This window comes from Drosophila nasuta, chromosome 3 (genome assembly GCF_023558535.2).
Source record: "Drosophila nasuta strain 15112-1781.00 chromosome 3, ASM2355853v1, whole genome shotgun sequence".
Taxonomy (NCBI): domain Eukaryota; kingdom Metazoa; phylum Arthropoda; class Insecta; order Diptera; family Drosophilidae; genus Drosophila; species Drosophila nasuta.
Window position 1 is genome coordinate 19,597,657 of NC_083457.1, and position 14,338 is coordinate 19,611,994.

Below are 14,338 nucleotides of genomic sequence, written 5' to 3' on the forward strand. Positions count from 1 at the left end.
ATGTCATGTTTTGCTTCGAAATACGTAACAAAGCTACAGACGAGTGTGCTCTACTGTAAGATACTCTCTGGCCATACAAAAAATACAAAGAATTGTTTATTTTTCTTAAAATATACCGAACAAATTCTAAAATATAATAAAAGTCTGCACTAAATATATCGATACTATTTCATTCAACATATATCTAATAGTTAAAAATATACCAAATTATAAACCAAAGCATTTCAAAAGAATGTATCAAAAAATATAACTGAAGGCTAAAAAAGACTAAAATATAATAAAGGTTGTATTAGATATACCGAATGATATATCGGTTCATTCAAAATATATTGTAGAGTACAAAATATATCATTCAAATTCAGAGAAAATACTGAAATATATTAAAGGCTGTATAAGGCTGTATACCATATATCATCCGGTCCAATTATACCGAATTGCCAATCAAAGTATGTTATATCCACATAATATTCCAAAAAAATACTACAATAAAATACTACTACTACAAATTGTCAACCAAAGCATCTAAGACAACAGTTTTTGTCATATAAAGTATTTTTCAATTATTGATAGTTAGGTGAAATACATGAAGTAAGATTACAACTTTGATTTGGCCTAATAAATCACATGTCTAATATTAATTGTGGAACTGTTGAGATTACATGAATTTCGCCCAAGTTTATTAGGCACTTATCATTTCCTGTGCCTCTTGTTACATGCCTACACTCTTGTATATACTTGCAAGCACTATAGTACACTTAACTCTTACTATTACCTTAAATAAAGTTGCAGATTGACTTCAGTCAAAAGCATTAGAAATTGCAGCAATAAGCGTTTAGACAAGACACAGACAAGCACTTAGCCAGACACTCACTTGGCTACCAATTAGGCGACATTAGACAGACCGCATTCTTAGACGCCCACAAAGCAACGCCCATAACACATGCCAAACTGAATAAACAGCTGTGATTATGCGTGTGCGTGTGTGAGTGTGTGAGAGTGTTTGTGGGTGGGTGTTTTGGTGTCCAACACTACTATACAGTGTGGATAATTAAGCCGGCAGAGCAACGTCATTAAGAGCACGCCCCCGTAATCGACCATGGTCATGACTGCTGTTAATTACAACGACAACAGTCTGCTCATCAACAACTAGCTCATCAATATGCAGTTAATCGGCCTGGCTAACATTGCGGTGCTTGACACACAACACGTATACGCCGCATAGTGCAGCCAACACTTTCACAAGCACACGCCCACAAGCAACACGTTTGCTTTTTATGAATGAATCGAATCGTGCATTGAAAGCGAAACCATGAAGTGGTTTTATTTGATCATACTTCACATGTAGATGGCGCCACACATGAGACCAAGCAGAAAAGCTTCTTCCATTTTACGCTGCATTCGTATCTGGGCGTTGTTTTAACCGCTTTTCTAACGATAAGAGCCCTAAATGCTGCGTATCTTATCGCCCATTTAGCGGCTTGATGATGAGTTCAACAACAATTTCGATTCTTTTGCCATCGTCCAGTTGGGCTGAGGACGCGCCCGTCAAATGGTCGGCTGAATAGAAAAACGCGTAGCTTGCACATTACAAACGCGTATTTCTCATTATCGATTTAAGTTTTTAATGGGCCAATGCCAAACGCATACTAGAAAATGCTTTGGAATTTGTTGTGGTTGATGGTGCTCTGGCTATGGTATGAAACGAGGCGGCAACCACGTACTCAGCATAGAATTTGCAGCACAAGTGAGTGAAAGTCGCGTATTCTTATGATTTGCAGATACAAAAATTCATACCAAGTGCTTTCAATGATATTCTGCTGATTGCGGTTTGAGGAACTTATTTGTATTATCAAAATATTAAATTATATTTTGGATAGTTTGATTGAAATGCTGCCAAAGATAGCTGTGACTAATTAGATATAAAATTGACTGACTAAAGGTCGCATGTACTTAAATGTCGTGGCAACAAATATTTTGCGACAAAGTAGATTCAAATTAGAACTATTGTTCTCAATAAATAATATAAAATTATGAATAAGGAATTTGAAATGTAGAGTCATAGTTAATTTAAATTACAGCTTTCTTTTTCATATAAAGTTTCTTAATAAATAATACTTCAAGGTAATGTTCTATAAAATTCAGAATTGTGTTTTTCCATAAACAATTTGAAATTGAAAATATCTAAATATTATTTTTCTTTTTCATAAGAAGACCCAGTTTCTATATAAATAATGCTTCAAGTGAAATGATTATAAAATAAGAGCAACAAAGTTTCCGAATGAATCGGATGCCGGGTGCCTTATCTAAATTAAGCCAAATTAGTTATTATATGACGCAATTAAATATATAAATATGGCCAGCAAATCACACACAATTATCTCACGGATACATTCTGAGAAATGCGCTTAGCTTGTCGTTGGTGCTGCTACTGCTGCTCAAATTACCAAAAGCCGAAACATGTTTTGGCCAACGCAGGTGTGGCACCGACTGCCAAATGCTTCTTGCCACGCACAAAAACTAAGCCAGACATTGCCACAACAAAGCAGAAAAGAGAAAAATATGCTGGTTGGCTTTATTGTTTGGGTCTGGCCAATACTGAGAAGCGAAAGCAGATGAACTCAAGACGACGTGACCTTGATAGTGACATTTAGATATATGACTTGTCTGCAGTCGAGATACATTTAACATGCTCATCCGGTCTCCCTTTTCTCTCTCCTTTTCTCCCTCTGTAGCTCGTCAAATGCCGGGCAATAACAATGGCACCCCAAGCTCATCCTCGTTGACCGGCTCGGTGCGCAGCTGCAACTGCTGTCCTTATGGCTACCACATCGATCTGGATTTTGTGCGCTACTGCGAAGCTTTGGCCAATGCCAAGCCTAGCGAGAAGGAATTGCAGCGTCGCGATCGCCGACGATCACGCAAATCGATGGAGTTTATGCTGGGCTTTGAGAGTCTCTTTGGTGGTGATTGGCAGGCCGAGAATCGAGTGCAGCCCAATTTAGCCGAGGTAAGTCATAATATTCCGCTTTGATCTGTGTGTGTGTATGTGTGGAAAGATGAAAGTGTAGCTGACTTCACGCTCGATTAACCTGTCACCTGTTTACATTTCGCTTGCAGGCGGCACATGAAAGCGAACCGGATTCGCCACACCAACTCCCGGCGGTCGGGCAATCGCCTAGCTATCGGCCACGCTCGTCGTCGGTGCCACGCTTCACCTACGGCGGCCTCGCTCCACGTGCCGAGTCACCCTATGGCACAGCCTCCTCCACTTGCTCTTCGCTGCGTGGCGGCATCGAGAGCGATGCTGGCGTCTATCAGCCGCACAAGTATACCAACGGATTCAGCCATGCCCGTCCAGCCAACAGTCCGCCGGAGACACGCGCCTTTCTCCATGAGGCACTCGATGAGGTCTGCAGCGACTTTGAGCGTACTCTGGAACGTGCTTCGTCCAAGCGACGCAAGGCTGGCGCCTACAGCTACAGCAATGGCAGCTCACTCTCCATGGATCGCAACAACAACAGCCTAAGCTTGAGCTTGAGCCTCAGCAATGGCCACGGTTCGCCGAGGGAGACGAAGGGAAACAGCACTTGGGATCGCTACTTTGATGTGCCAGGTGAGTGAGAAACTGTCCGATGTGCCAGAAATAGATAAGGAAATACACTTGCCTATGTTCGCCTCGTTGCTGTATGATTCACTGTCTGCAGACGACTTCACTTCACTTTTCTGCCAGATACTTTTGCTTTCAGTTTTCAGTCTTTTTTTCGCTTTTTGTTACTCAGCAATTAGCGACGCCGCAGCACATGTGACACTTTTACGCACGAAAGTGTGAAAAATTTTGCACAACTGTTGGAAGTTGTTGAATGCTGAATGCTGCACAGTGGAGCCAATTGAATAACAATCTATTAGAATCACATAAAGAAAAGGAAGTGTAATGTTTACTTAGTAATTCGGCCCACTGTAAAGCTGACAACATTACGCATGAAGCTGTCAACTTGGCACACAAGTTGTTAGATCAAAGAAACATTTAAATGCGGCTCTAAAAACTCACAGTTTACGGTCACAGTTGCTCGTAATTCAATTTTCTGCCTGAGCTAAAGAAAATAAAATAAAAACTCGAGTTGCACTGCAATCAAAACACATTAAGCTGGACAGAAAACCATAGATACAGATACAAAGCTGCAGATGCAGATACTTCGGGATACTTCACGCCGATACACGCAGATACAATCTTTTGCTGTTGCTTGGCATTTCAAACTCAATTGGAGTTTAGAGTCGGCGTGGCAGCAACTTCAAGGCAATTTCAGGCATTTTTATCTTAAATCAATTTTGAAATGCGCATTTGGCGCTCAATTTGCATGCAAATACAGCTCATGTTGTTGTCGTTTTTTATTCGCTCTTTTTCTGTGGGGCTGCTGGCCCGTTTTTCTTGTATTTGTTTATGCCATAAATTTGCCATAAAGTGTGCAAAAAGCAATGCAAGAAATCCATGCAAATAAACAAATCAAATTGTCGCTGTTCTTTTTTTTGGCGTTTCGCCTGCGGACAATTCAGCTGGGCAGGAGGGAGTATAGAATTGGCATTGATTAATGATTACTGTGAACACATACATACATACATTTATGAGAGCCCGTACTTTTGTGTCTATTTGAACTCGTAATGGATGGCTTTAAAATTGCCTTTAATCAAATTGAATATTGCCAACAGAAATGTGCGCCAAAACAACACAAAAGTCTTTTCTCAATTGACGCCGACAGATGAAAAGAGCCCAGAAATCTATCTAACAATAGACAAATGCCAAATGCGTGTGCACAGATAATAAGTATTTGAACAACCTTGAGGCCTAAAAGCAACTCTTGGCTCTAGACTGGTGCCAACAGAAGACACTTCTTAAAATTTGCTTAGATAATTATAATCTTACAACTAGTTTGAATAGAATTATCGTTTAAAACGCAGTAATAACAGTTTTTATGCACTTAAATTTAATATCGAGTACAAGCTCATTTTAAGCTAGTTAGCAATTAATTCGAGTTTGATCGATTAGCAACAGTTATGTGATTGATCGAATGTACTTAAATGTTGCCTAATAGAAACAAGTTTCGTCATCGTCGTCGTCGTCAACAATTGCATAGGAAGTTGCTTTCAACACATGAATTTTCAAATCGAAATTACTCTGCAAATAGCTAAAGAAATACTGTTGGTATTTGCTTGTAAAATGATTGAACTAACTTTGGTGAAGATCCACCTTGAAATACTTTTGAACGCCGGCCTCGCACTTGTGGCTGCAGCTAAAAATATTACAGAATCGGTTTGGGTTCGCTTTGGGTTTTCTTTCTTTGGCGTCATCATAACAATCAACAATACTCGTATCATTTAATAATGTGCATTTAGCTTATCTACGAAACTGTTGTTGTCTAGTTTTTCTGTTGCTTTTCGTTTACATTCTGTTGTTGTTGTTGTTGTTTAGATTGTTTAATTAGTATTTACTGAGCGAACGACGACCTTATCGCTGGGGCTCTCTCTCAGCTCTCGAGCTCCCAATATTGCTGCTATATATTTGCTGCTGTTTTTTTTTTTTGTTGCTGGTGTGTTTTCAGCGTTGTTTTTGTTGTTGCTTCTTGTTAGTAATACATAACATTTGTGTGTTGTGCTGTGCTGGTTTTGCACAAGAGCTGTTAAATAATAACAAAATAGCTGCTGCTAAATGATTTCAGTTTTTTGTTGGTGGCCGCTACTCGAAAATCTCAACGCAGTTTGTCGGCGACTTTCGAACGAAAAGCATAAAATGTGTCGAGCAGCGAAATAAAAGCAATTAAATTAGCGAAATGCTTAAAATTAAAATAAGTAAACGAGAATGATGACGAATTGCAAATCGACCAAAATAATAATTAAATGAATAATAAAAAACAACTATCGAAATGCTCGCTGAAAGTAACGACAAACAACCGAAATTAAAGCGAAATAAAATTTGATTAAATGCCAAGAAAACGCGATCGAGATCATCAAAATAATTCGCCATAAAAAATCGATCAGAATTATATAAAATTTAACTAATACTAATTTAAGAACACGCGCACGTAATAAAAAACAAAAATTTAAAAACGCACGTGTTTTCTCAATTTAGAAATTGAAAATCAAATAGGAAAATAATTTAAACGAAATTTAAATTTGTTGACAGCGAAACATAAAAAAGAAATACATCTATACTATATAGAAAAAGAATAAATATACCGAATCTATGAATAATATTATATATGCGTTCTCAATGCCAGTCTTTACGGCTTTGAAGAGAATCAAACAAGAGTTCATGCTGAGTGAGTTTGTGCCCGAGTAATTTTGTGCAGCACTGTAAATGATAACGCGTGACGCTGACGTGACGTTTTTTATTGTGATTGTCTAACAAATCAAATCAATTAAATATTGTTTATTACTCACATCGAAAATGCCTTAATTAACACAACAAATAAAAGGCGAAAATATCATTATTTTTAATATTTTTTTTCCTGGCTTTACTAAAGTGCAATGTCTACCGCCTTGAACGCTGATTACGCTATTGCTAATAACAATAATGATGCTGAATTGTGCAATTATCTAACTAAAAATCAATAACAAAATCGTATGCAACAATGTTTGCCACATCCAACGATACTTTGCCGCTGCCACGCCACAAGGAGTCGACCACATCGAGGAAGATCAAAATGAAAGCGGAATCGCGGCAAAGTCCACCAAAAAGCTGGTGGCATGATTGTAGGTTCATCATCAGCTAAAGCACCAGCTTGCTAGCTAGCTACTAACTGTATTCAATTTTCATTTTGCTAATTTTCTAGCTCATAAAAACTGATTAATTATAGTTGAGACTTTTGTGCCGGTCAATGCTACCAAACACGCGACTTTGCTATTCGTGCTCTTCTGCTTTTCAGCTTTTCTGCTTCTGCTCTTTTTGTCTGCTTTGCCTTGACCATCTTTTCGACAGCTCAGCCAACTTGGCACCGCCGCAAGCACACACACACAATACAAAAGAAATACAAAATAGAAATCTTTTGCTTTTTTCATTTGCCGTTTCTTTTAGTTTTTATTTAATTTCGTTCGTCGACAGTTCAGTGCACAGTTGGTTTACATAGAAATTAAGTAATAGCAGCAAATGGAGCAGCATCAGAGACAATGTGTAAAGAAACAAAATAATGTTATAAAAAACAACAAAAAAAATCTTGGCAGCCGGCATAGGCGATGAGTAACAACACTCAGTGCACACTGCTTGCGATAATTGTGCGTATACGTGATTTTATTAGCGCAACGTTTAATATCAACTGTAAAAGCACATCGTGCGTATACGTGATTAAATAACAAATGCAAAGAGAGTAGTTGACCTTTTAATGTATAATATTTGTCAAACAAACAACGTATTACACTATATTTTGCAATAATAAAAATTGTGTTTTTATACAATTTTTGGCATTTCAAAGATATCTAAAATTGAATTAGAAAACTAGAGAACTTCAAAGAAATGAAAACACATTTAATGTGTGACACTTATATTTTATTAAACGCACTTATTAACTTTGTAATTTCTTTGTATTTGTCATGACAGAAAACTCGATCATTTCTATCAAATTTAAAGAGGATAACCTTTTAATGTCCATATTAAACATTTTTCAAATGTCTTATGAATAGAAAACTAGATAATTTCTACAACATTTAAAGAGAAATTATAAGTTCTATATGTTTTATATATATTGTATTGTCAACGCTTTAGGAAACTCGATGATTTAATTTAAAATGAGTAGTTGACCTTTAAGTGTAACTTTTTTCAAATGTTTGTAATGCGCATTATTATATTATTTGCCTTATTTACTCTATGGAATATTTAGTAGTATATTTATATACCAGTTATAGCTTGATAGGTATATTTGAGTTTTTTTTTTGGTTCTTGCTTGATTTAATTAAATGAGTTGTTTTTAATTATATTGAATTTTCAAGTCTTTTAAACTTGATAATTCCTTATAATGAAATTAGCTTGCATTTGTGATAAGCATATTTGATTTTTAACTATAAAGCTTGCATTTTTCTTTATTGTATTCTCAAGGCAAGTAGTCGAAATTTTTCGTACGCATTAATAATTTTTAATATTAAATTTATATTATTCAAAAAGTAGAGAATTTCTAGCAAATTTTTGGAAATCTTATTTATTAAAAGATTAACTGCTGTCTATCTTTTAATAATTATTATATTGTTTTATCTAATTATTTGTTCGTTTCTATATAATGTATTTCAAGACCTTTAATATAGCCATAGGAAATTAGAAATTTTCTAATTGACATTTGTGATACGTATTATTTTTTTTTTTAATTTTTCTGTATTTTTCTCTATTGTATTTTCAAGGCATTTATTATAGGATTAGAAAACTAGATAATTTCTAATGCCATTGAACATGTGCTGCACTTTTGTGCTATTCATGGTCAGATAGATAGCTGTTACAATGTGTGCTCTTCAGTTGATATCAAGTGGGTAATGCCGTTGCCCCAACGCTCGCATATAAATAAATTCGTATAAATAAATGAGTGCTATATATTATGAGTATGTAATGTAGGCAAAATCAATATTGAATAATAATAACAGCGTCGTCGCCAGTCGACGTCGCCGGCTTATCTACAGTCGACGCCAGCAGAGGGCACAACAAAAGGACGGAGGCAATTCTATTTTGTTATTTTTTTTTTGTTGTGTAGTATTTTAGTTTTGCTTTTGTCGTATTTTCATTTTTTCTACGCTCGACAGTTTTTGTTTGGCTCGCAAATTATGCGCAGTGTGACACAGTTTTCGGCTAATAGTTAGATAGCGTATCGTATATATACTACTATCATATTTTTTATCACCAACAAAAGAAATCAAATCAAAATGTTTCGAGCTGTTGGAGCTTCAGTAGGCAAATGCACGAGCTTATGGCAAGTCTGCAAATAAAAATAGTTTTGAGCAAGGCAATTGACAGAGCAAGTAACCAAGTGAAGACCCTGAAATAAATTCATATTTTCTATATTCATTTGTATTATTTTCCCTTTGTTTTTTAGACTCCTGCATGGCGGGCAATCGCTCGCCGCGGTCGAGCACGCCGCGTCTCTTTCAGCGCTCCAATACGCTTCCGTTGCAGCAGCGTCCGAGTCCCGCCGAGGTGCAGTACGAGAGCTATGTGCAGGCCACGGTGGCAGCCAATGCCAAGTCACCGGTGGAGCAGCTGGAGCAGCACCAAGCGAAGGCCACGCCACCTCCGCCGCCTCCACGACGCCATCACTTGACCGCAACACCGAAAGCGGAGCAGGCGAATGGAAGTCCGCTGCAGTCGCCAGTCAGCTCCGAGGCAGGACAGACGACGGCGGATGCACAAGCTCTGTGCCAGATACGCGAGCAGATGGCGCTGAGCCTCAAGCGTCTCAAGGACTTGGAGGAGCAGGTCAAGATCATACCCGACATGGAGGTGAGTCTGTCTATTAAAATGTATGTATGTGTATCTTGGTAAACTTTTGATCTCACTTTTAGCTGGAACTCAATTCGTTGCGTGCGGAAAAGCAACGCTTGCTACGTCGCAACGAGGATTTGCTGCGGGGACAACGACAGACGCCTTCGCCACCGAGTCCGGGCATTAAGAATGCCTCTCCGGTGCAGTTTACGCCGCAACGCATCAGTCCAGTTTCCCTGGAGAGTTTGGGGGCACGCATGCGTAGCAATTCCGTCTCGCCCAGCATTATTCGACGCGATGTTGCCACGCAGGCGGCCAGCAAGGTGATTGCCACACGAGATGTGGCAGTTGGCGTGCAGTTGGCCACTCGCCATGTGGGCACTCAGCAAGCGGAAGCCATCTACTCCCAGCTGGAGCTGAAGCAGAAGATTGAGCGCGCTCTCGGAGACGCCCAGCAGCAACGACTCCGTCAGCTCATCTCGGTGGGCACACAGATGTATGTGCCACAGCGGGATCAGAGGGATACGGGCGTGCAGACGGTGCCACAGCGTGCGGTGCTCAAGCACAATGTGGGAATTTCAGCCAAGCCGCAGACACGCGAGAACTTCACCAGTTGCAAGCCGGATGTGCGCAGCGTAGGCAGCTCCGAGCATCGGATCAACGATGTGCTCTGCGAAAAGTGTGCGGTGGTTAAGCGCAGCGTTGGCAGCGGCACCGATGAGCCCATGGAGAAGCCAAAGCCAGTGCCACAGTTGCCAGGACGCAGCAATACCTTTAGTCTGGGCGAGCACGAGCAGCTCGCTATTCAGCGCAAGGCTGTTGGCTGCCAGACGGCGATGGCCACAGTGCACACAGCTGCCAGTCAAACGACAACCACAACTGTGCGCTCCACGGGAGCCCAAGTAACTCCGGAGCACCAGCAGGTTGCCACGCAGTGTGGCGTGGACACAAGCAGCCGGCAAACGGACACCAAGGGACTGCAGCGTCTGACACGAAGCACGATTAAGGCGGAGCAGTTGATGGCGCCATTGTCACGTCCGCAAACGCGGCACACGGGAAGCAATACTGAACCGGAACCGGCACCGGAAGTGGTGGCTAAGCCAAAGCAGCGCACGGCGCATTCGGCTTGCAACACGGAACAGGTGCATAAACGCGACGTCGGCTGTGGCGACATTGTCAAGCCACACATCTCGATCGCCTGTGCGGCCAACTACTGTGATTCCTGCAAAGAAGCCATCCAAGTGCTGGCCAGGGACTTCTCGAAGGCCGACATCCCAGTGGAAGCAGCAGCTGTTAAAGCTACACCCACTATTCGTCGCTCCAGTTCAGCGGATTCGCGTATACCACGCCCCAAACATCTCACTAGTCCCAGTCCCGTGCGCAAGCAGTTCCAACGTCAAAACACTTACACGGTGCCAACGGCTCCAGCGACCCCGAAGAGCCCGAAGGCAGAACGAAAGACACGTCTAAGGTGAGTTTTTATACCCGCTACCCATAGGGTCGAACGCTAGTCGACCTTTGTGGTGATAGGAAATATATGTTGAAGGTAGATGAAGCTAAGTCCGTCTGTCTTTCCATATGAATACCTAGACCTCAGAGACTTTATGAGATGCGAAATCGAAGCACTTTTTAACTATGTCAACATACGAAATATACATTTTAGTATATGTCAGTATTTTCGGGTATACCTATTTAGTATAGTTAGATGATAATACCGAACTGTTTTGCTTTTATTGAAATCGAAATACTAAATATAGTATAAGGAATATATTTCAAGTGGTCAAAAGTTTGTTGGGTGACATTATTAAATTGAATAAGATAGATTTAGATGTAGACGTCTGAAAATTAGTTATGTACCATATATATGAGCTTGCATAGATTTTTTAAGTATCACCAATGCTTAGATAATCGAAGTGAACATTATTAAGTTCAGTTTTGTTATTAGATAAATTCTGAAAAATAATATCCAGTATTTTTAATTATAATGCAGAGATAGATATTGTAATAAATTGATGAAGAATTCGCAAAGTTAGATAAAATATAGATTTTTAGATAATTAATTAGGTTTTAAAATATAGAAAATATATAGAACTTTCAAAGATAATAAGCAGGATAGTTAAATTCGAATATCTCTAAATTGTAATCAAGCATAAGTTCATTCAAAGTTCTATAAACGCATAACCACTGTGCCGTCGAGCATAACAAAGCGCAAAAGCTTTCAAGCGCATGCTTTTTAGCCAAGACACAAACCAGCCGCTGGGCCATGACATTTGCGTACCATGCGCAAAGTGGCTGCCCTCGGTTACAAGTCCGAATCGGAGTGTGAGTCCGAATGCCGACCCAGTCACATTGACCTTCAGCTTCAGCTTCATCGTTAGCCACAGTTTTCATTTTAGCTTTGGCGCGTTTGCAGCTGCTCTCGCTTCCTTTGTCGCCTTTTGTTGTTTTTTGTTTGTTGTTTGTTATTTGGATTTTCGTTTTCCCACCAAAATGGTATTTTCAATGTTTTCCGGCCTGAGCAGCTTCACCTGCTATCCTCTCGTGATCAGCGGCTGCTCTGCGCTGCTCTTAACGTGGGTCCAATGGAAATTGTTACTTCTTCCCTTTTTTCTAAACAAATCAATGCTTGTGTTTTTTACAGCTCACTGCAGGAAAAGCCGCCCGTTTTGGTGCTCGATGCCACAACCGAATCACAGAGCTTCATCAAACAGCCGTCCAGCAAACCAATTGCAACGTCCCAGGATTTGGATCTAACCCAGCTTGGCGACGATGAGTTGATTGTGCGTGAGGAGAAACGTGTGAGCATCAGCTGGTCACGTGATGCTTCGCCAGCGCCGTTGATGAGCTCGTCGGCCACGACAACGGCAAGTACCAAGTCCGCCTCGCCAGAGCAAGCGCTGACCGCGTCCAGTGACTCCAATGTAGAGCGTGAAATCTCACAAGGGGCACGCAAAAAGTCAAGCACTCCGCTTAAGTCTAGTCAAAGCGAGGGGTCCCAGGTGACTGTCATCGAAAGGCGGCCGCAGAAGGAGCCAGTTGAGGCCGTCAAGGCAGAGAAGGAGGAGGCTAAGGAGGAGGTGAAACTGAAGGACGAGCGACCTCCAACAAAGGCTCAGCTACATCAGCTGGCCCAGGCACCCTCAGAGCCCAGACAAAAGTGAGTAATGGCCTTCGGTAATTGTTTGCAAATATTTGCTTTATAAATTATGTTGTGTTGTGTGTGTGTTAGGACGGAACTGCACAAGGAGATGAAGGATGCCCTGAAAGTCATCAACGATTCGCTGCTCAAGAAGCTGGGCTCTAAGCCCTTCTCCTCGTTCAGTCTGAAGGCATCGAAGGCAACCATTGGAGAGCATTGGTTCCGCATTTCCAGTACTGGCAATTCAAATCCACACGAGGTCGAGGATTATCTGGACCACTTTGAATCGTTGTCGGTGCCACTGCTGGAATACTGTGTGAATCTCTCCGATAGCAATGTGAGTTAGAGTCACAGATACCAAAATGTCAGTGTATATTAATGTTTTCATTAATCATTTATAGGGCAACACGGCCATGCATTATGCGGTGTCTCATGGCAACTTTGACGTCGTATCCATATTGCTGGATTCCAAGGTTTGCAACGTAAACCAAATGAATAACGCTGGATACTCGTGCGTCATGCTCGTATCGTTGGCCAAGCTGAAGCAAGCGGCTCATCGAACGGTCGTCGAGCGACTGTTCCAGATGGCCGATGTCAACATACGAGCCAAGAAGGTAGGTACGAGTCAGCTAGCTGACTTCCGCATTGGATAATTACCTAATTTCCCTACTAACCATTCCTTTTTAATCCTATTTCAGCATTGCCAAACCGCACTGATGCTCGCTGTGTCGCATGGTAATGGGGACATGGTCTCCATGCTGCTCGATGCTGGTGCAGATATCAACATTCAGGATGAGGATGGCAGCACGGCGTTGATGTGTGCCGCGGAACATGGACGCGTGGATATTGTGAAGCATTTGTTATCGCAACAGGATTGCGATTCCCTCATCCAGGATGTGGTGAGTATCTGTGTAGCATCTTACTCACCGAGAACTTTTATTAACATTCGAATTTTACAGGATGGCAGCACAGCCTTTAAGATTGCATGGCAGGCAGGACATCGGGACGTGGGTCTGATGCTCTACGTGCATGAGCAAATGCTCCGTAGCAAGTTGCCCAATCGTGGTGATCCCATACGCAAATCTCTCCCGCTGCCGCTGCGACCGAAGCCAGCAAAGTGAAGCGAAGCGAAGCCATTTTTTGTATTAGCGGCCAAAATGTCGAACAAAACAAATAGTCTTTAAGCAATTTGAAATTAGCATTTCGTAGCGCAGCGTAGTTGAGCACATAGCAAAAGCATTCCATATCCGAACGTTTTGTTAATACGATACAATACTTAATTTAGTTGGTGATTAATCCCAAAATACACACATAAAAGGCGCTCAAAAGCAACCAGATATTTCAACTTGTATACTTATTTGTAAATTTGTTTTTTTCTATTTATTCTACATTTAATGTCTAAGGCTAAAAAGCTCACAATTTATCATTTAAGCTTAAAGTTTAGGTTTGTCAACATGCAAATATTACTTCTTAATACAATTAACATATTCATTTGTCCAACTAAGTGTGTACAAATTAAAATACTAATCAAAATACTATTAAACTAGCCTGGGCTACATGAAGTAGCAGCCATAAATAACATATATTGTTTAGGGAACGAGTAGTAGAACCATATCAGCAAAACGACAATGCAAAAACGACATAATTAACCACTAATTAAATACAAACAATTGTAAAGCAAATAATAATAGTAATAAATGAGTAATTCAATTATTTTTGCAGAGCTACTTACAATACAAATGGTCGATAAATAT

The 14,338-nt window shown here is 40.5% G+C and overlaps 1 protein-coding gene across 7 annotated transcripts in view; it reads left to right on the forward strand.

Annotated features, from left to right (window-relative positions):
* Positions 1 to 14,297, forward strand: part of LOC132788375 (KN motif and ankyrin repeat domain-containing protein 1) — a 36,784-nt gene extending 22,487 nt beyond the window's left edge. For 2 of the 7 annotated variants that reach the window (XM_060795791.1, XM_060795789.1), the window contains 9 exons: positions 2,733 to 3,007; positions 3,118 to 3,613; positions 9,060 to 9,463; positions 9,526 to 10,916; positions 12,087 to 12,602; positions 12,675 to 12,921; positions 12,986 to 13,198; positions 13,283 to 13,483; positions 13,544 to 14,297. In XM_060795791.1, the coding sequence (XP_060651774.1) occupies positions 2,733 to 3,007; positions 3,118 to 3,613; positions 9,060 to 9,463; positions 9,526 to 10,916; positions 12,087 to 12,602; positions 12,675 to 12,921; positions 12,986 to 13,198; positions 13,283 to 13,483; positions 13,544 to 13,705 (3,905 nt within the window). In that variant the 3' untranslated portion in view covers positions 13,706 to 14,297. Of the gene's footprint in view, positions 1 to 1,653; positions 1,745 to 2,732; positions 3,008 to 3,117; positions 3,614 to 5,755; positions 6,312 to 6,341; positions 6,745 to 9,059; positions 9,464 to 9,525; positions 10,917 to 11,872; positions 12,019 to 12,086; positions 12,603 to 12,674; positions 12,922 to 12,985; positions 13,199 to 13,282; positions 13,484 to 13,543 lie in introns of those variants that run through there. The other 5 variants (XM_060795790.1, XM_060795792.1, XM_060795795.1 and 2 more) reach the window with 5 other exon arrangements.
* Positions 14,298 to 14,338: the final 41 nt, after the last annotated feature.